Here is a 21277-nt window from a genome sequence, read left to right as displayed (position 1 = left end):
AATATTCACAAGAAACAGCAATATCCAAAATATTTCTCCCATGGCCACCACCCTAAGCATCTTCTTTCCCCTCCTTTTATAGCAAGGCTTTTATGCTGCTCTGAAATCTTTTCTAAAATCCTTATAGTATTTTATTTGCTGCATCCACCCAAAAAAAAAAAGGATAATAAGAAACCATGATAGTAGGCGAGTAGCGCACAATATTAGGTGCCTTAATTGTAAATGATACCCAGTCACCGAATCAGCTTTACCTCCTTGGAGACAGACGGAGAAATTTTCTTCAAAGCCCATTTGAAATGTGACTCCTTGATAGTCGATGATGTGTCACCACAACCTGTATCTATGGCTGCCAAATTATCTTCAAGTGCAAGCATTGCAGCTTCATTCATCTAAGCACGTTTAAGCAATTGGTAAAAGTCAATAAAGGAAACAGACCTTTGATAAAAGTACCAACCATGAAAAAAAGATGTGACAAGTTCCATCGCTTTCACTTCTTTTTTTGTGTGTGCGCGGGGAGAGTAGTGAAGGTAGGAAAAACAAGCGGTTAGAACAAACCAGTGAGGATAGGTCTGCTCCACTTAATCTTTTACAGGCATTGTCTCTTCCAATGGACACCAAGTCGACACTAGAATCTATAGGTTTTTTCCGGGCAAGGGCTTTTAAAATCAGTACACGCTGATCTGGAGTAGGTAGAGGGACATATAGGAGTCTCCCTAACCTTCCAGGTCGAAGAAGAGCTTTATCCATGACATTAGGCCTGCAAACACGATAATAAGAATAAGGACCAAAATAGGACGTGAATCATTTACTTCCAATCTTCATTCCAATAAAACAAATGCACATAATATCCAGAAGAATGAAAAAAACCTATTTGTGGCACCAATCACATAAACACCTTTTCTCTCTTCACCACCATCTAGTTCTGTTAGTAGCTGCAATAATTAGAGAAGTTTCACATTAGCAAAGGTTAAGAAGAGCACAATGTCATCTTTTGTCAAGAACATATGCTCCATCATAGAAACCTGAGTCAAAATCCTTTCAACGGTCCCAGTTTCTTCCTTATCACGCTCAGTTGTCAATGAATCCATCTGTAGAAATATGAAGGAATTAAAAGAAATGTAAAAGAAGGAAAAGAAGGAAAAAAGGGTTGACAATCATGTGTTTTTCACAAAAACTCTTTTATCTTTTTCTGTGGTATACTATTGTCATGTAATAAAAACATCACTACCAAACTTAGTACTCGTGTCTGAACACTGTCCACTATGCATTAAACTGTCTGGCAACAAGCATCTTATAAGTGCACCAGAATTCTGAAACTTTCTATTTGTCTTATTCTATCATTAATAATTTAGGGTACTGAAGCAACACTATAAAACAATCTTTCCTACGGAATGTAGTATGTATTACTTTGTACAAAGCATCTTACAGGTGCATGTAAAAATTTCGAAGGAAATAAAAATGAGTAAAAGCTTCTGCAGCGCTTTTAAGGTGGACCAACTCATCGAAATGAAAAGATGATGGCTATTAGACAGAGCTAAGAGTAGTTGGAAAGAGAGACAAGCACCTCATCGAAAAATACAATGCATGGAGAACATGTTCTTGCATTGTTAAATATTGTCCGAATATTTAGCTCACTTTGACCAACAAACTTGTTCAGAACCTCAGGTCCCTGGATGGAGATCAGTAAATGAGAAAACATGTCATGCCTCAGTTGTGCAAAACCTTAAAAAGAAGTCATTAGGAAAATAGAAATGTGCAGGAACCTTAATGTGTATAAAATTTGCTCCAGCTTCATTAGCAACAGCCTTGGCAATTAATGTTTTACCGCATCCTGGGGGACCATAAAGCAAGAATCCTGTTTCCAAGTCCACTCCAAAACCCTGAAATATGAAACAGCTTTTAGAAGTTTTATACTTGCTGTACTCATAAGAAAAATTAACAAACAATTTGAGTGTTTTTTTTTATTGAGAAAGAAAAAGATTAGGGATAATTTTGGCCAAAAGTACCCATGAAGATGGACTCAGATCTCAATTGAAGAAAAAATTGGACCATTTCTAGATAAAATTGGAACGATACAAAGAAGATTACCGTGGTCCTAAAAAGGATGCTTGCTAAAGGAAACACATATGACATACCTAGTGTAATCCCACAAGTGGGGTCTGGGAGGATAGAGAGTATGCAGACCTTACCCCTACCTTGGGAGGTAGAGAGGTTGTTTCTCATAGACCCTCGGCTTAAAGAAAAGCATATGAAAACATTTAAGAGATCTACTGACCATGTAATCTTTAGGATTCTTTATACGCCTGACAATGTAACGCTCAAATTCATGTCTTAACGGATCAAGGCCTCCAACATCTTCCCACTTTACATTTGGGACAACGGAGAAACCTTCTCTTCTAGATGAGGGTTGAACCAATTTAGCTGCCTCCTACATAATATGATTATTAGCAGGCGGTATGAAACAGCTTGTTCCAGTTTTACATGAAAGATTATCCCATACACAGAAAGAGAGTACTAGATACGAGATCACTAAAAGATAAAAATATATATCAAACATGCAAAACTTAATCCACCTTGTCGATAATGGTAGTGTTCAAGCGAACTTCTATGCACCTGACTAATTCACTGGCTACCAGCTACTTCCACATGAAAAGTTCCAGGGTAACTCCGTACACCAAATACTTAGAAAAATGGAAAGAAATCAACTAACTTTTGTGTGCCTTTGTTGGAATTTGAACCTTGTTCTCCCATGGTCCATTCTAGATTTCATTGATCGCCATACCCACATACGCATTGTTTAAATCTCTTAACACGTATAAGATTCACATGATAATGCTCTTAAAGGATGATGCGCCCTCCTTTTTGAAGGAGGGTGCATCATCCTTTAAGAGCATTATCATGTGAATCTTATAAACATCAAGAGAACTAAAAACACGGGTAAAGCAATTCATTATACATATTAAACTGTGAAACTCAAAATCAACCACTGCAATTTTGAAACAGTAGAAAAGGTAATTTTTGCATGCACATGTAAATGAAAAACCCGGGTTCTTATACTTGCTTAAGCTGGTGCAGGGAAGGAGCACTGTAGTTTGAGTGACAGGATATAAAATGCCAAATGCCAATTATATACAGGAATTTACAGGTTGGGTCACAACTTAGGGTATAATTCTCATAAAGGTAAATCAAGATTCTCTGCAGCATACCTCAAAATCAGCCATGTTAATGCTGAGCTTTTCTTTCTCTTCCGGTGACAATGGCTTTCTCCACCATTCTTCGGCATCTTCACCATCTACCGATTCTCTTGAAAGCTCAACCTTCCTCGCATCCATTATTCTCTTCAGTACCAAGTTACCTGCTTTATTAGTTAGAGAAGCCAAGTCTGCTCCAACAAATCCTGGGGTTGATGTAGCTATCTTCATGAGATCAAATGCACCTTCAACTCTTAGGTTACGAGTAAGCACAGACAAAATCTGCATCCTTGCATTTTCATCTGGAATACCCAAGGCGTATTCACGGTCAAATCTTCCTGGCCTCCTCAATCCTGGGTCAATAGCATCAGGTCTATTTGTGGCCCCAATTACTAGGACATAACCAGGTTCATCATCTGATTCTGCTTCAGTATTTTTTTTATCAGTAGGTAAAGTAGTTCCCTTTGCATTATCATCAGGTTTTACAGGTCTATGTGACTCATCCATGCATGTCATCAGCTGTGTTACTATGCGCCGCTCCATTTCTCTCTGTGCATTTTCTCTTTTGGAAGCAATTGCATCAATCTCATCAATAAACACAATAGATGGTGCCGTCCTGTGTGCTTTTAAGAACAGTTCCCTTATGTTCTCTTCTGATGCACCTGATATGGAGAACACCCCAATTAGAATGCCTCGAGAGAACAATAAACACCCAAAGAGAAGACTGTAAATTGACAACAATAAGAAAACGCACCCCCATTCCTTGGAAGCATATTCATTTTCTAAGGGAAGTTAAACTTAAGAAAAGGCTTCAAAAGTTCAACTATTAGTAACTATGCTACAAAATGTCTGCTAATAGAAAATAGTAACGTGAACAAAATCAAACATCAAATAGTTAGGGTTTGTTCGATATTACTTTTTCAGAAAATATTTCCAGTTTTCTCATGTTGGAGAACTTTTCTTCTCGAAAAAAGTTCCTTGAAAATGGGGAAAATGACTTCCACTAAACAGGCGATGTTCCACATTGACTTTGTCCTCTCCGCCCTCCAAAACACCTCATCTTCCCCACCCTTGTAGTCTGTAGACCTATCCCCACCAACTCCACCCTCGACTCTCATAATATTTGTCTAGATTATACACCAATATTTGGATAATAATTGTTGCTTATATACCAAACACAAGAAAATAAGTAATAAACCACACATTTTCCTTACCAATTCTCTGATAAATTATGCTTGCAAAGATAGAATCACTATTAAGAAGGATGAAAGAATCAATTTCACCTGAAACTCCAGAGACCAACTCAGTAGCAGAAAGTTTGTAGAATGGAACTCGAGCCTCATTTGCAATAGCATGAGCTAGCTTTGTTTTCCCACACCCGGGTGGTCCATGGAAAAGTACTCCTGACACAGGCCTAATTCCGAGATACCTTGTCGCCTGAGGATGGTACAGCGGAACCATAATATCCATCTTCAATTCCTCCAACACCTCATCCATTCCGCCCAAATCTTTAAACATTGTCCCACAATTCCTATCACTATCACCAATCCCTAGTAGCTTCGACAAATCCCTTTTCACCACATCAATCTTCTTCCCCTTTCCATCCTCATTGCTATCATGAATCACATCGTATTCAAAAAATATTGACTTGGAAATGCTATTTGCATCGTATTCAATTTTTTTTGACTTGGGAATACTATTTGCCTTCTGATTATAAGTATTTCGAAGCATAATCTGCATTAAATCGGGCTTTTCTCCGCAAGAGTAAGAGTCATCACTTTCAGAGATGCTCGCTAGAGTCGACAATTCTCCATCACCATCCAAAATCTGCTCAGTACTGTCTGTTTTTGGCTTCTTTATCGGAGGGTTAATCAATTGGAGAATATTTTGAACCTGACTGGTGAACGGCTGTAGCTGTAAGTTATAATAGTCCGCCCGAAAAGATTTACGGAGGTGATCAACGAGTTCTTCATCGGCGATGCAATTGTTCTTACAGGATACAATACGCCGGCGAAGCTTGACGGAAAGTGGCCCCCTACCGCCGCTGCGTCCTCTCTCTGGCATGGTATTTTCTGCATGCAGCAGCCGACGCGGCTAAATTTTAGCTTAATGAAGATTTATTCTTCTATGTATTTGGGTTTTTTTTAAACCCTTTCGCACCGCTTCTAGTCGCCGCAAAAAATGGACCTGCGAAATTAGTCCAAAATTTTATAGGGTTTAATTGTGAGAAAATTTTAAGTAGAAATTAAACTTAATAAGTTTCTTTAGCTACAGTTTATCTAATTACGTAGGAGAAAGTCGGTAGAATTTTATTTATTTTTTCGTTTTGTCATTATAGACTTGGGCAAGGCAATAGGCCCAAGTGAGTGTGTATTTCCTTTGTTCGTGAGCTATCAATAAAAGTATTCCAAATTAATAAAAAAAAAAGTTTAATTATGCTTCAAAACTATAATTGTGTTCGATATGGTTATTTTTGTTTGTATATTTCACTTGTAAAATTGTATACAAATTATTTATTTATACATTTAGGAATTTTTCAAAATTTCGTTTGGATATTTCGTTTGTCAATATACAACAATGATAATTTATTATTGAATTTTTCATATCTTATACAAATTATATGTATCAACAAATTGTATACAATAGCTAGGTAAGTTTATATTAGTTCTGGATTTATATAATTAAAAACCAAATTATACGAATTTATAGCAAAATTTTAAAAAATATAATCATGAATTATAAATATCTAAAACTATAACTAAATTAAATAATACACTATAAATGTTTGTCAGCATAATTTTTCCTTTAATTGAAGATAATTTATTAGGAGAAAAAAATATAAATATACTACTCCTATTTAACAATGATTGTTAAATACTTTTTCTTCCTAATTTTTTTTCTCTAAGATATCTCTTTTCAATATTTTCTTCTCTTTGATTTCTTCCGTAATTCATGCCAAAAAATAATATGCAATTCTTTCAAATTGTCTTCCTAAAATTCTTTTTTTCTTGATTTTCTTCCTAAAATATATCCCTTTAATATTTTTACATGATTTTCTGTTTAACTACTCTCTTTTTTAAGGGAAAAACGACAAATATATTCCCCAACTATCATAAATAATATGCAGATACCCTGCGTTATACTTTTGGGACATTGGTGCCCCCTGCCGTTAAAAAACTAGAGCATATATATCATTTATAGTACGGACATGCACGTGTCATAATCTTATCCACCGACCCGACATTTATTAAATATCGGATCGACGGATAAGATTGTGTCACGTGTCCCTATTTAGTCTTCCGTTAGAGTGAAGGGAATATATGCTCTAGTTTTTAGACGGCAGGGGCACCAATGTCCCAAAAATATGACGGAGGGTATCTGCATACCATTTACTAAGGTTGTTCATGGTTATGGTTATAAAATCAAACTGAACCGCAATCTGAACCAAACCGATTTAAAAAAGCGTTATTTGGTTGGATTTGGTTAGGTTCGGTTTTAAATTTTGAAAAACCGATATTATTTGGTTTGATTTTGGTTTTACTAAAAATTAACCGCAAAAATAACCAAACCGAACTGAGAAGTTATATATATAAATTTTATAATTATTTATAAATAAAATATAAGTATTTAGATAAATTTTATTTAACTTAAGTATATAATTTTACTATTTTCTGAAGCCCAACACTTAAATTTTAGCCCAACTAATAAAACCTTAAGTCTAAATCCCTCAATATTCATTACTTCAAACATCACACTTTCTCTATTCTTTAATAAAAATTTCTAACGTAGCATCGAATAATTTAAAGCTCAAGCTAAAGAAGATGGTAATTGATTAATTTTGACTATGAAATATTGGTGTTTTTTTTTTTGAGAAGTAATTTCTCAATATTTTAAGGTGTAATTTTATTGATAAGATGTTGAGATCTCCAGAATATTGAACCAACTTTATGCTATTGACAATGAGTTTTTTTAGTTTCTGAAACTTGGTACATTGGATGAATCACTTTGTTCATGTAATAGCTTATTTATGAATTATTCATGTACTAAGTGTTTGTGTCTATCGAGATGCATATGTCCTCAACAAATTTATTTCTTTAGAACCAAAAAAACCTAACCAAATCGACGGTTATTTTTTTATTTGATTTGGTTTGGTTTTAGAAATTTAAAAACCAATTTAAATTGGTTTGGTTTTGGTTTTAACTAATAACTGATCCAAATCAAACCATGAACATCCCTACCATTTACGATAGTTCGAGGATAGATTTGTCAATTTTTTCCTTTTTTAATAATAAACAAATGTACATAAAAAATCATTTCTAAACTACAAGTTTCTTTAGTCACTTTGTTTGGACGGTTGTTACGTATTGTTTCATAATGTACTATGTTGTATTGTATTGTTTTAATGAATAAAATATTTGAATAGATTTTATTATTCTCCATTTTTACATAATGTCGCATATCATAATTTGAACAAGGTAGAGCTACTATAAAAAAATAAGGTAAATAATAAAATATAATTATTAAATAATAAGTAAAGATAAAATGAAAAGAAAATATTGAGGTAATCTCATAAGATTTTTATCTTCCTCTATTCTCTCTTTGAAAATTCATCCATGAGCCTTATTTATTAGTTACTATACATATCATCATTCTTTCTTTTGTTTATTTAAAACTCTACGATAATCATTGTATTTTGAGAACAAGATCCTTTTTTAGTATGGATAATAGTATTATTAAATTTAGCGAAGAACCTTACATTCACGATTGATATCAATTTGTATACTAATTTCATAAGTACAAATATATAAAAATAACATAAAAGTAAATATACATCAACTTTTATACAGATTTTAGACCCCAAAAATAAAACCAAATCTAAACTAGTTTAATTTATACAATAAATAAAATATGTTTATATATAAGTTGGTATAAATAAAATTAAGTAAATCAATTTGTATACTCATGTCACGCATATAAGAACAAACTTAAGAACACTGTTTTCTTCATGCTTTAGATAGTTAAAATGTTCAAAAATAAATAAATATATTGTATTATATACGAAAAAAAGTTACAATACCTTTAAGTTATTAATGGAGTATATATACCCTTCGCTAGATTTTAATATAAAAAAAAATAGCTTCATCGTTAATTAAATGAACCACATATACCCCTCACCTTAACAGACTTCCACCTAAAATAAAATCTTTTTAAAAATTATCTTCTTGCTATATGAAACTTCAACTCAATGTCTTTTCATCATTAACAAAGGTCATTACCCATTTACTAAAAACTGAAAATATTTTTATGTGACAGAGAATGAGGAGAGAGATGAAGCAACATCTGAATTATATACTTGAGGATGAATCTTGTGTATCTATTCAATATAAGATTTTGGAGTTGAGTTTTTGTTCTGTATCACTAGTGGCTATGTTGATTAGATTCTTTAATAATGTCACCGAATGTGTTTCAATTCCTTTCAATGTACGTAGTATATTTTTTAAGGATCTAATATGAGTGCGGATGGATTTGGCAGAGCCACTGAAGAGAAGATAGAAAATCCTACCATATTTAGTTGACTCTATTAATCTATAGCAACATTCTACCTTTACAACAATAACATTCATTGCATATACAATTTTTATAGGCTAATACATAAATGTGTCATTTAACTCGGCATCATTTCACATTTATGCCCTTCAACTTTGAGTGTGTACAATTAGACACTTAAACTTGTATAAAGTTGGACAAGTAGACACATGGTTCCTATGTGACACAATACATGTATGACACAAATTATCATGTAGGATGCGTGTATGTTTATTCATTCAACTTTATACAAGTTTAAGGGTCTATTTATACACATTCAAAATTGGAGAGCATAAATATAAAATGAGATTCAAGTTAAATGACATATTTATGTATTATATCACCCTTTATAACAATCATATTAAAGAGATTGTATAATAATATTTTATAAGAAATATATTATATATAAATAAAATATTAAAATATTTATGATGAAAATCATTAATATCATGTAAATAATAAATTTTAAATTATTAATAAATGATGCTAAACAATTATGATCATAAGTTATAACTTCATAAGAAATGATTACTGATACTTACCATTTTTAACAATCACACTCTTTTTATTTTGTTAGTTCAATTGAATAACAAACACATTTCTTATTTTTTTTTATATACATAATCATTAAATTAATATTTTATATACTTTTATTTATAACAACTAAACAAAATCTAAACGAAATCTAAATCCAACACAAAAAGCATTGGTGCTTAGATAGAGTAGAGCCAAATCTATGGACTACAAAAGTTGACGTTCAAACTTCAATGCACAACGTACAACGTACAACAAATTTCTATTGAAATTTGCAAGACGTCTCTCTTAGTTCTGCCATTTTTTCACTTTACAAATACTCCCAAAACGGTCCAATTGACATTTTCCTAAACTCAAAATTGAAAACCCAAACAACAAATTCCTCTATTTTTCTGTTCAGATTTCTACGGAACTGAAAATTTTTGCAGAAAAAGATGGCGACAACGATGAGAATTGTTTTTGGACTGCTTACACTTGTCACCTGTGGAATGATTGTCGGTGAAATTTCTCTCAATCTTTTTATATACCCAATTTATATTTATGTATGTTTCTGTTGAATTTGTCGTTGTTTTTTGTAATTTTTTTATTCTTTCTCCTCCGGCATTTGCGGTTTCGATCATAGTAATCAGCAGTGGTGTTGATTGGATTGGAGTTAATTTGGACTAACTAAAAACCCCATTTGGAAAAAAGAAGAAAAAAAGGAAAAAAATTAAAATGGTGATACAAATGGGTGTTTGTTTTGGAAATGGAGGTTTAAAGAATGAACCTTTAGGGGTTGGGGTGGTGGAGGGGGTACTTGGGTTTGATCTGTGATGATCATTCTTGATTAGGATGGTATTTTTTTGTTTTTTTGAAATTTACATTTTGAAGTGGATTTTTCTGGTTTGGTTTGGGGAGTTTGATACTTGATCATCATTCATGATTGAGATTTCAAGGAGAAAAATGAGAAAAGGAAATGCTGGTTGTTTACTAAAGATAAGATTTTAATGTGAATTGTTTGTATGGCATGGTGGGACAGTTGATATATGAGTGTGGTTGAAGTAATGGTATTATAGGGATGTTTTGAATGAACTGACTGGGAAAATGGGTAGTCGTTCTGTAAAGGAAAACAAAAGATAATAACACAAGATGGCTAGGTTCTTCTTTAAAACTATGAATTTACATATATTTTTTTGGGTTTGAGGGGAAGTTTACTTTTGATTAGCTTCATTGCTTTCTGATTTTGGTTCAGATTATGGTGTAATGGGGATAAGGCAATTAGTATCATTTCCCCTGTGAAGCTGTAATGTCTTACAGTTAGTTCAGGGGAGTTCTTTTAAGTTCTGATCATCCCCCGACACCACGGTATAAAAAAAAAGGGTGAAAGTTTCATAGTCACGGTACTTGTTGTGTTTATGAACGTCCGTTGAGTAATATAAGGTTCTTATTAGTAAGGGTGAAGTAATGCAAAACTAAATCAGTGCTTTTATGAGATGAATACCATTGATTTCTGGAGCTTACAGAATGATCATAATTTCATTCTTTTTCGTTCATGGATTAAATGACACAGCACAATAAACTTTGCTATCATTAACTATTAACTTAATTAGAAAATGAGAGTCCTGGACAATAAAACATATGGCACAGCAGAGAAAATTAAAAAAGAAAGCATTTAAAAAACTTGTAGAAGCATGAACCATCAGATATTGGATGAATCTTTGGAAAAGATACATGCTGGTTTCTTTCATTTCGTTTTTCAGGAGCATGGACAACTATATAATTCGTTGTTCAACTTAAAATGCTGGAAGAACTAAAAGTTATCTTTCTAGATCCGAAGGGTTTGTTATAAGACCCTGATCCTTGACCTTACCTTTGTGGTCTTGTCCTTCAAAAAGAAATTTGTGGATTTGCTTAAACTTTGAATTTTCTCTGTTTCCCGTCTTCTATTCTGATAATAGAATACATAGTTTGACGTCATGGGTTCAAGTCCTGTTGCTGACGAAAGCCTCGTATTTTAGTGGCCAAGGGTAGAGAAGCGAGCCCATTCTCTATCGAGTTCCGAACATTTCTCCACTGGCTCTCTGGGATTTTGCAGTTATAAAAAAGGATAGAATACATATTTTAATTTTTTACAGATATGGACTTTTGGTTTTCCTGGTTGCTTGTTGCTGAATGGAAACTGATGAATTTTGTCGCATGATGTGCAGGAGCTTTAATTCAATTAGCATTTATTCGTAGGATGGAGGACTCACTTGGTAACTTTTCTTGGTTTATAGTACATAATTTTAAATGATTGTTTTTTCTTTTATGTTCTTGGAGAGTCTAATATTTTCTTGGTTTCTCCATCATTCTTCTCACTCATAGTTGCTGTGGTATCTAACATTCAAACCAGTCCTCCATGTTTCACTGTGTGCAATACCAAATAATCACTATGGATTATCTTATTATTAAGGTTCACTATTGGTGGATCCTTTAACTAACTATTTAAACATTTTTGGCAGCTCATCTTAGTGAAAGTAGGCAATACTTGCTCTAATTATTCCTTTCTTTTGTAGTTATTGTAGTTTCTACTTTTTAATCAGATTCCAGTGGGTGCAATATCAAATAATCTCTACTTAAGGTTCATTTGAGGGATTCTTCATTCATATTGTAGCTAGTTGAAAGCTTTTGACATGTCATTTTGTGCTTAAGCTTGGTAAAATTAGAGAAGAGTTTTCATAGTAAAAAATTAGGGAAGACTTCTATGAAATTGAGAGAAAACAAGTATGGTGTTATAGAACGAGGAAAAAGTATTTTGATGATTCGCATGTTATATGAGATCTTTCTCTGCTTTCATTTTTTCTTTGTAATTATTCCTTAAATGTGAACCAAGGTGGTGTTAAAAGCATTCACAACATGTGTCAGACATGTTCTCCCTTTTCTACTGGTCTTACGCAATTATCAGTGTACAAAAGTAGTTTCTCTTCACATTTAATGTATAAATAAACAGATCTGATCACTTCATACTCCCACATGCTGCTCTGTGCTACAGTCAATCTTCTGTCTCTCTCATTCCGAGGAGATGAGATCCCACAGTTGGATGACCTCGTGTAATGCAACAAGAGATGGTTAGTGTCCTCTCGGCACTCTTGCACATACACCAACTCACCATAATCCTTCCTTTCAGATTGTCAGCCATGGGATTCTTTTTCATGCTGGAGCTCCTTAAATTATCGGCTGTGTGGGTTGTGTTTCGTGCCACACATCACGTGAAGAAGGTGACATATCTGGTGCCTTCGTATTCCATATTTCCTTCTACTCCTCATTGTTGCTGCCCCAACTTTTTTCGGTAAAAATCCTTGTAGCCAGCCGGCCCCTATCAACCTTCACATTCTCCTGCTCCTCTATGTTTAGATTATAAACTCTGAGAAAGGATTCCTGACTTTCTTCGACTCTGAATTCTGGATAACCTTCCCGAATCTCATGTCCCAATTTTTTTTCTTTCCCCGTTAGATCAGTCATTGTTGCGCTTCTCACATATACCATAGCATGCATTAAAAAGCATGAGTATCCCCACACTATATGCCTTTCAAAAGATCTGCTCTATTGCCATTTTCAATGATGTAAGCAACAAACCTTGTGAACTCATTATTTCCTCCTTGTGATCCCTTTTCCAAACCTTCTAAATTTGCAAAAGATGCTTTCTGGTATCAAATTGCCCAGACTCAAACTTATCAGGAAAACGACCAGTCCGTTTTGACCATGGATCCGGAACAGGGGTAATTGTTATGTTTATCTTTTAGTGTACTTCATCGAAAACAAATTTTTTGAAGTACCAACACTGTAAGATTTTCTAGTCTAAGCACTCCTTATTCTGCTTCACTCCAGATGTTAATTGTAGTCATTACTTGAGATGTTCTTAGTATTCCCTTAAGACTGTACTCTTAATCTAATGTAAGTTCTTGTAACTGACTTCCTGCAGACAGAGAATTATCTTTTGGTGGAAAGCATGCAAGTCTAGCTGGCAGCAATTTTCCTTTAACAAGAGGTTTGTGTTGTTCTGGGAATGTTTTTAGGCTTGCATGTGCTCTATGTTGTTAAAGGCTAGATTGAGGTGCGCTCAAGCATTGAAGCTTGGTGCAGCATGAGTTCGGCGCTACTCTCTCTTGAGGCATTGCTTCAGTCCAGGCACTAAGAAGCTAAGGCATACTTTCCATAGACTCTTTCGTGAAGTGCACGGTACTAAATAATAAATGTAGTTGGAAAAACAAATTAATTAAGAGAATATTTTGAATAAGTTTGTTTACATAGCAACTTACCAGTTATGTACAAGAAAATTAGTTACTTAAAACGGCATAATTGTATCTGTATATTTAAAATGATTTTGGAACTTGATTTATATTTTACTTGATACTTTTGACATATTTACTTTTCAATTCATTAATCATTTTTGTTTGAGTTCAGGAATCTCTAATTGGCCTCATGACAAAGAAGCCATAGCACTGCGTGTAGGATATGTAAGTCCAAGGAAATGGTCTCTGTTGTTTTCTCAACTTCTGTGATTTGTCAGTGAAACTATACAACTGACAGTTTGAATTTGTTGCCATTTGCATGATTGTAGTCGGAAAATACATGAAAACAAGAAATACATAGTTGTGTGATAGAAATGGTATTTTATCTTCGGAATGAGTTCTTAGCAACTAATGTTATCGTTTTTGGGTTGCATTGTCTTTGTTCCCTGTACATAATTTCACTTTTTAGAGAAAAGCTATTTTTTCTCAACTCTAAGCCATCTAATGTACGATTTATAGTAAGATGTACGGGTAAATACTGCTGGTAAACATGTATTTAGCCATGTTCCCTCTTCCAATGACTTCTCCTCGTGCAAGTAGACAACAAAAATTGTTTATCTTTTTTGGCCTTCCTAGTATCCATGCTAGTCAAGTAGGTTGACACTGGGGATGAGGTTTGTGTATGCAAATGTTCAACCAGTCTTTAGATGGTGACATGTTGATCAGGTAAGGTCATAGGTGAAAGAACAAAATGTAATTTTCAGATCTCCAACAGTATCAGTTATATGTAACAACCGACCCATGTTCTCATGAAATTGAGTTTCTTGTTCTGTCTATGTTTTGACCAGCAGAGCCTACCTGGTTTAGAAGTACCAGACTGGGACCTCTAGAATCACTTCTCAGGAAATGAGAAAGTCATGTTCATTAATATGTACGGTCTTCATTTTTTGTTTTGAACAAATAAATGGAGAATCTCTTTTGACATTTTCAGACTTAGATGAACCAGTCAATTGTTTTCCTCGTCTGAGAACTAGGAGAATGCGTCTTAGACAAAATCCGTCCATATTGGACTATGTTTTTCTGTAACTTAAACTGACCAGCTGTATCAATGCCATTTACTGCTTCATTTTTTTAATTATGTTAATTTGTCATAATGCTGGTGCAGGTGAAGCCTGAAATAATTAGCTGGAAACCAAGAATTGTATTATTTCACAACTTTTTAAGTGCGGAGGTAGGCCAGTTCTTTTTTTAGTATCTTCCTTCCTATCATTGCATATCTCTATATGTTCTTTGATAATATGTTATTTTCTCTTTTTAATATGGTTAATATGTCTTTGGTGAGATAGAAATCTTGGTTGATAATATAACTGATTAAAAAAAAGTCATGGTTGATAATATATGGGAGTGTACTTGCACCTAAGGGTGTGGTTTAGTTGTCAATGAAGTAAGTTCAAAACTTAGAGATCAGGGTCTAAATTCCAGGTGAGACAAAAACCACGAGGTGCTTTTTTATCTGTCTAAGCCTTATGGGAAAAGTTGCCCGATGGTCTATGTTGGTGGGAGATAGCAAGGTACCTAGTGAAATAGTCGAGGTGTGGGCAAGCTGGACTGAACACCACCGTCATAAAAAGCTGGAGTGTAGAATGTTTAGAGGTTCTTTTATGGTCCTTGCTGGCTTGCTCCAATTTTACCAATAATATATGCATTTTTTGTTTACCAAATTCCAATAGATAGACTTCAATTGCATCTTGGGTTTCCCCAATATATTTCAGATCCAGAAGCATCTGTAAATTCAGAAACATTGTAATTAGCTTCTCTTTGGATTGAGAACTACTGCCAACTTCTCATTGATACTCAAAGTGAGACATATTTAGTTAATTTAGTTTAGCACAATGGGGAACAAACTTCATTATGCTTAATTGGTATCACTGTTTTTTTGGCAACATTGTCAAGTCTTTTGTTCAAACCGTGAAAAAGAAAAAAAGAAGAAGAAGAAGAAATCAAGTGTGAAAAGTCAGTTAAGAATGTTAATTATGAATTTCAATTGAATAATTGAGTATTATGCCTTGGCCGTATTAACAGATGGATGGGAGAGGCAGGAAAAGGGGTGAAGATGTGGAAGAGAATATTAATACATTAATCCTGATCTTTAGATGTGCTATTAAATAGATGGATGATATTACTAGGTCTTTTGCGAAATCTTGATAGCTTTATTAATTTTTAAAAGTACCATCAGTTCATATTGATAATTTGGGAAATGTGTATCATATTGCCTTCACAGGAATGTGATTATCTTAGATCGATTGCCATTCCTCGCCTTCATGTTTCCACTGTTGTAGATGCAAAAACTGGGAAGGTATGCTCACTATGCAAGATTATTCTCTCATGTTCAGCATCTATTATGATCCTTTTGGTTAGTTTTGATTTCCGTACTTCTATTAAATAAATGTGCTTGGTGAGTTTCCACAATTACTTAACAGTAAGTTAATTTTGCCAATAAAAGTACTCTGGTTAAAGATCAAGTTAGAGCTTTTGCTTTGAAGTTTGCCTCTAGAAGAGCACTGACTTTGAAATACCACCTCAATTTGTATTTCATTTGTGACAGTTCTACCCATTTTCTGTATTTAGCATTGAGGAGTTTAGTTCAAATGTGTGCTTCACAGTAGGGAATCGGGAACACATCAAATTTCGCATGAGAAATGGTTATGAAAGTGCACCTTGAAAGAGGAATTCCTTGAGTTGTTTCTCTTTGTAAGACATGGGCTACTATTATTCGATGTAGAGATAGCAACTCATGGAACATTGTATTTAGGAGAAGCTTCTAAGATCAGGAAATAGACAGCTTGATGGAGTTATTTGACTAAGCTGGATAAGCGTAAGACTTCATCTTCAAGTGAAGAACAGGTTGAAACGGGGAAGTAGTGAAAATGGGAAGTTCATTGTGAAAGCATGTTTTATACCAACCATTACAGGAACAACATGATATTTGAAGAATGGCTCCATGATATGGAAAACAAGTGCCAACTAACGTAGCCTGCTGCAGTCAGATAGCATTACTTGAAGCCTTCTTTACACATGACAATCTTATTAAGAGAGGAGTCATTATGTGCAACCAATGCTAGATGTACTTGAAGAAGCTGAATATTACCTCTTTCTTCACTGCCTATGGCAAAGGACATATGTAATATATTTTTGTGTCTTTTAGGGGTATGTTCTGTAATGCACTGCAGTCTCAAAGATGCCTACATTAGTTGGGACAATGGAGAGTTGGAAAAGCCATGAAGGTTATTTGGCAAATGATCCCAGCCTGCACTCCCTGGAGCATGTAGAGGGAGAGGAACTACTGATGCTTTGATGGAATCTCAAGTCCTAGTCATTCCTTAAAAGACTGTGGGTGTGTGATGGACCTTCTGTGCAAATTGTGCAATGTAAATGATTTGATCAGCTTATGAATTTTGTTAGCTCCTTCTGTTTTAGGAGTTTCAAAATCAAACTTCACAGGAGCTATGTCCTTTTTTAATACTTATTTGCATCTCGTGGATGCTTGTTAATGCAATCCTATACTTCATCCAGAAAATGTAGGTGATTAGCTCTCTCTCCTCAAGAAAAAAACACTTAACGAGGAAAAATAAGACATGCTTTAGCTTTCCTAGTTTGAACTTTGAAGGAGCGAGTTATTGAAGAATATGGCAACAATCATATATTAGATGAATAGGACTTCTCATACGATGAACATGCTTTTTCAAAAGTTAAATGACTTCTCTATATTTAGGTTTGTCATTGGCCCTCTGAGAGACTAGTTTACCTCAATCCTTTGTGAATCAATTAGATAGATGAAATCATCTTCTGTGCTATTTCTTTGGATTCAAGCTACATGATTTGAAATTTTAGAAAGTTCTTCCTTAGTGGTTTGATCTTATACCACTGTAGTTTTTATGTAGTGCTATGATTGCGATTTGTCATTTTCTTCTTCCTTGTTTTTAGTGCTTGAAGTCCAATTTGATTGATAGCTTCTTCTTCTTTTTTTCACTAGGGAATTAAGAGTGATGTCAGAACAAGTTCTGGTATGTTTCTGAACCCTGTTGAGAGGAATTATCCCATGATACAGGTCCGTACAGCACAAGGTCCTTTCAATTGTTCTCTTGTTCTCTCTTCCCTTACTGAAGCAAAACATGATATGCTACTATCTTTGTCATTATGTTTCAAGTTAACAGTGTTTTATTATCCCATTGGGTATCCTTTTTTTATTTTTAACCTGCTCTTTTTCTGAGTGTTTACAATTGAATGTTTACTGTATAGGACATTGTGATTATGTGGTCACTCGTAGTTGATAATTTTGGTCTTATGTTGGTGAAATTCTTTGCGTTCCTGTAACTTTCAGGCAATTGAAAAACGAATTTCTGTGTATTCTCAAATACCAGTAGAAAATGGGGAACTCATTCAAGTGTTAAGGTATGTATTATGACCTTTTGGTTTTTCAGTTTACCATTGTGAGATAGGTGGCTAATATATGTCAGTATCAAGGCTAACATCTGCAGAAGCACAGGTATGAAAAGAATCAGTTCTATAGAGCCCATCATGACTATTTCTCTGATAGTGTAAGTTCTTTCTCAATAGTTTGTTACTTTTGTTATTGGCTTATTGCTCTGTTTGTCTATTTCTCTTTTCAAAATGAGAGAAATACTTGCTTATTTTGCAGTTTAATGTGAAGCGTGGAGGTCAAAGAATAGCTACAATGCTCATGTATTTGAGCGACAATGTTGAGGGGGGAGAAACATACTTTCCTATGGTAATCACTCATGAATGATGAAACCTTGAGTAATAACTTCTTTTTTGTATTATTGACACTCCATTTTCTCTGGTAGCGTACTCTACTTAAATTGTATGAAATGAATCTATTGTCGGTTGCCTTTGTCATATTCAGTCAAATAATTGAGGAACAAAAAAATTTGTACTGACACTTCATAATCCTGGTATTTAATGAAAGCTTCATGTCTCTGTCCATCAATTTAAGCACTATGTGCGTGTTCTCAACATATGAATCAATATTTGATTACTTAACTAGGGGTTCCATGCAAAATTTGTATTATTTCGAATGGAACTGCTTTGGATGTAGACATTTATATGGTGCTGGAACTTGTCCATAACCTTGTGATAACCAGTTATATCATCCTTTTGCCCTTTGCATTTGTTGATGGAAGAATTGTCTGTTATGTAAGGAACATACCTAGTTTTAGTTGCAAATACATTTCCTTTTATTTGATGTATGCTAAGTCTACAAATTCTGGGTGGACGCCCTGTGAACAAAAAGAAAAAAATTGCTTAATCAGTAGTTTCTGGAGGAATTTGTTTGCTTTTCTAATATTTAGTTTCTTGAGGGTTTGTGACTGCTCACTGCTGTCAAGAGTTTTCTGCTGCAATTATTGTTCTTCTGTATTTCTTGCGAATGTTGCTTGAAGATAAGTTTGAATTGATCTTATGTTGCAGAAATCAATAAACATTCCATCTTTTGTCTAAATTCCAAAAGATTGGAAACTTGATTTCTTTCTGTTTCATAATTGAAAGAAGCGATGCTTGAAAGTTCAATTTTTGGTGATTTTAGCTTTACTGTGTATCATGCCAGTATTTTTTGTAATTCGCATACTAAATTTGCCCTTGTTTTATCATGAGCAGAACATTAAACCATTATTTTATCCTAGCAAAATAATTATAATCCTAAATTGTCTGAACGAATTAAACCAAATTTTACAGCCTATAATCTTCTCAGTCACTCTATAGTCCAATTTCTATATTTATTGTATAACTAGTAGCTAGTACAGATTTGAATGGTGGTTTGCAATCTGAGAAGGTTGTAGGCATGGGAATAGTTTGCGCGGTCTGAGAGGCAGTTTAGGAGTTGGGAAAAAAGGCTGGAGGGTATAAAAAGTCTACTGAGTTGTTAAGGTTTTGTTTGATTTTATTTACCTTGATTTGAAAGGATTGAACTGGCTTATTTCAGATATGATTATGTGCTAAGTCTATTGAGCACAACATTTCAGGGAGAAATTCCCAAAATTAAGCTTTCACTTCCAGGTCAGAAGTGAAATTTGTCTTGTTATGTATCCTCTTCCCTGAAAATGTGTTACCAGGCCATGTATGTTTCGTTTTCCATTTTTTCTGGTTTACCTAACCGTACATGTTGATTCCAACAACTTTGGTTGCCTTTCCATCTCTCTTGCACATCTTTTTTTCCCCAGGTTTCTAATTTCATGCCTGCGTTTTAATTTCAAATGCTGTCATCAGGCTGGCACTGATGAATGTAGCTGTGGCGGCAAAATGATCAAAGGGTTATGTGTAAAACCTACGAAAGGAGATGCTGTTCTTTTTTGGAGTATGGTTAGTATTTTCACCTACTATAAACCTTTTCGCTGCAACTTTTGACAAAATTCATCTATGGAACCCTCTAAAGTACTTTGAAAATGTTGGCATGGTTGCTTTAAGATTTTAAGAACTGCACGACATCTTGTTAGTCATTTGACTTGGCATCCATAATGTGTCATGCGCCCAATGTTTCTTGCCAAAGTCTCCTTAGTTGAATCTAGTTCCTTTGTGCATCGTTTTGACTTGATGGGATATGAGACTATTGTTTCATTTATTCACTGGATACAGACTTATAAAAGCTTCTGCCCCGAGTACCACCAACAACATAGTGTAGTCTTACAAGTGGAGTCTGGGGAGGATAGGGGTGTATCCAGACCTTACCCCTACCTTGGGAGGTAGAGAGTCTGCTTCTGATAGATCCTCGGCTCAAGGAAAAACATTCCAAAACTGGTCGGAAAAAAGAAAAGAAATAGAGGTAGTGAAGAAGCCACGGCAAAATACTATAGAAAGTATGTCAAAAGCATTCTGGAAAAAAAAAGAAGGAATGTTAAGAAAGGGACATCAGGTATGTCATTGAGGCCCTTGTGTATGTCAATATATTCCAGACGTCTAGTAACTAGAGCAGCGCTTGATGTGTGAGTGAGGCACATGTCACGTGTTTGAAGCTTGCCACAGATAAAGGTCTGGTATGTTAGTGGAGAAAGATAGAGGTGTAAGTACTTTATCCAAGTTCCAAACTGCGTGCCACTGGCACTCGGGGATTTCTCGGTTTCTCATATTAGTTCTTTCTTTAATTTCTATTATCTTAAAAAAAAAACTCTCTTCTGAAACCATGAATTCCACTTGATGAATGCTGTTTTTTTTTTTTTTTTTCCATTTAGGGGCTTGATGGACAATCTGACCCTGATAGTCTACATGGAGGATGTGAAGTACTCTCAGGAGAGAAATGGTCAGCTACTAAATGGATGAGGCAAAGAAGTGTATCCTAAATTGCTCATATATCTTATTTTTTTGTTCTATACTGTATCTTGATAGGGAGAAAAGAGAAGAGAGGAGTGACATGACTTTTGTAAAATTAGCAACACATGTTGTATTGTGAAAAATGTAGCCATATATAGAGTTTACTAATTTGAACTTACTCTTCATTTGCAACACAGTAAAGAGGAGAGATTAGGGAAAGGAGAATTTTAAAAACTTTGGGTCATTGGCAGTTATTCTCTTATTTTGTGCTGGTCATTAACTTATGCTCCTCGTAACAAAAAACTTTTTCGTGGGTTATAAGTATATATTTTTGTATTATAGTATCTCTCTAGTTATGCACCATATGACTTCAGCTTCCAAAGAACTTACGATCTA

General features: G+C 34.4%; 2 protein-coding genes across 3 annotated transcripts; one reads left to right on the top strand and one right to left on the bottom strand.

The window, feature by feature from the left end:
- Positions 1-90: 90 nt before the first annotated feature.
- LOC125835681 (cell division control protein 48 homolog C-like) lies at positions 91-5255 on the bottom strand. Its single transcript, XM_049514790.1, has 10 exons — positions 4475-5255; positions 3207-3853; positions 2276-2428; positions 1764-1880; positions 1565-1669; positions 1023-1088; positions 868-932; positions 556-757; positions 252-389; positions 91-138 (listed from the first exon to the last, which is right to left on the bottom strand). The coding sequence occupies exons 1-10, from the start codon at positions 5253-5255 to the stop codon at positions 91-93; spliced, it is 2322 nt and encodes a 773-aa protein (XP_049370747.1).
- A 4245-nt stretch (positions 5256-9500) lies between these two features.
- Positions 9501-20934, top strand: LOC125835650 (prolyl 4-hydroxylase 1). Of its 2 annotated transcripts, none has more exons than XM_049514761.1 (12): positions 9501-9809; positions 11498-11545; positions 13252-13317; positions 13734-13786; positions 14727-14792; positions 15843-15917; positions 17595-17669; positions 17943-18013; positions 18108-18159; positions 18261-18350; positions 19844-19936; positions 20803-20934. In XM_049514761.1, exons 1-12 carry the CDS (start codon positions 9746-9748, stop codon positions 20908-20910), a joined length of 861 nt encoding a protein of 286 aa, XP_049370718.1. In that variant the 5' UTR covers positions 9501-9745; the 3' UTR covers positions 20911-20934. The 2 variants fall into 2 exon arrangements, with proteins under 2 accessions (XP_049370718.1, XP_049370719.1); XM_049514762.1 differs by lacking the exon at positions 9501-9809 and adding an exon at positions 10084-10145.
- Positions 20935-21277: the final 343 nt, after the last annotated feature.

Source organism: Solanum verrucosum, unplaced genomic scaffold (genome assembly GCF_900185275.1).
Source record: "Solanum verrucosum unplaced genomic scaffold, falcon-dt-bn FXZP01000128.1, whole genome shotgun sequence".
In the NCBI taxonomy this organism is placed as follows: domain Eukaryota; kingdom Viridiplantae; phylum Streptophyta; class Magnoliopsida; order Solanales; family Solanaceae; genus Solanum; species Solanum verrucosum.
Note: the sequence above shows the minus strand (reverse complement) of the source record. Positions and strands in the feature narration are given on the sequence as shown.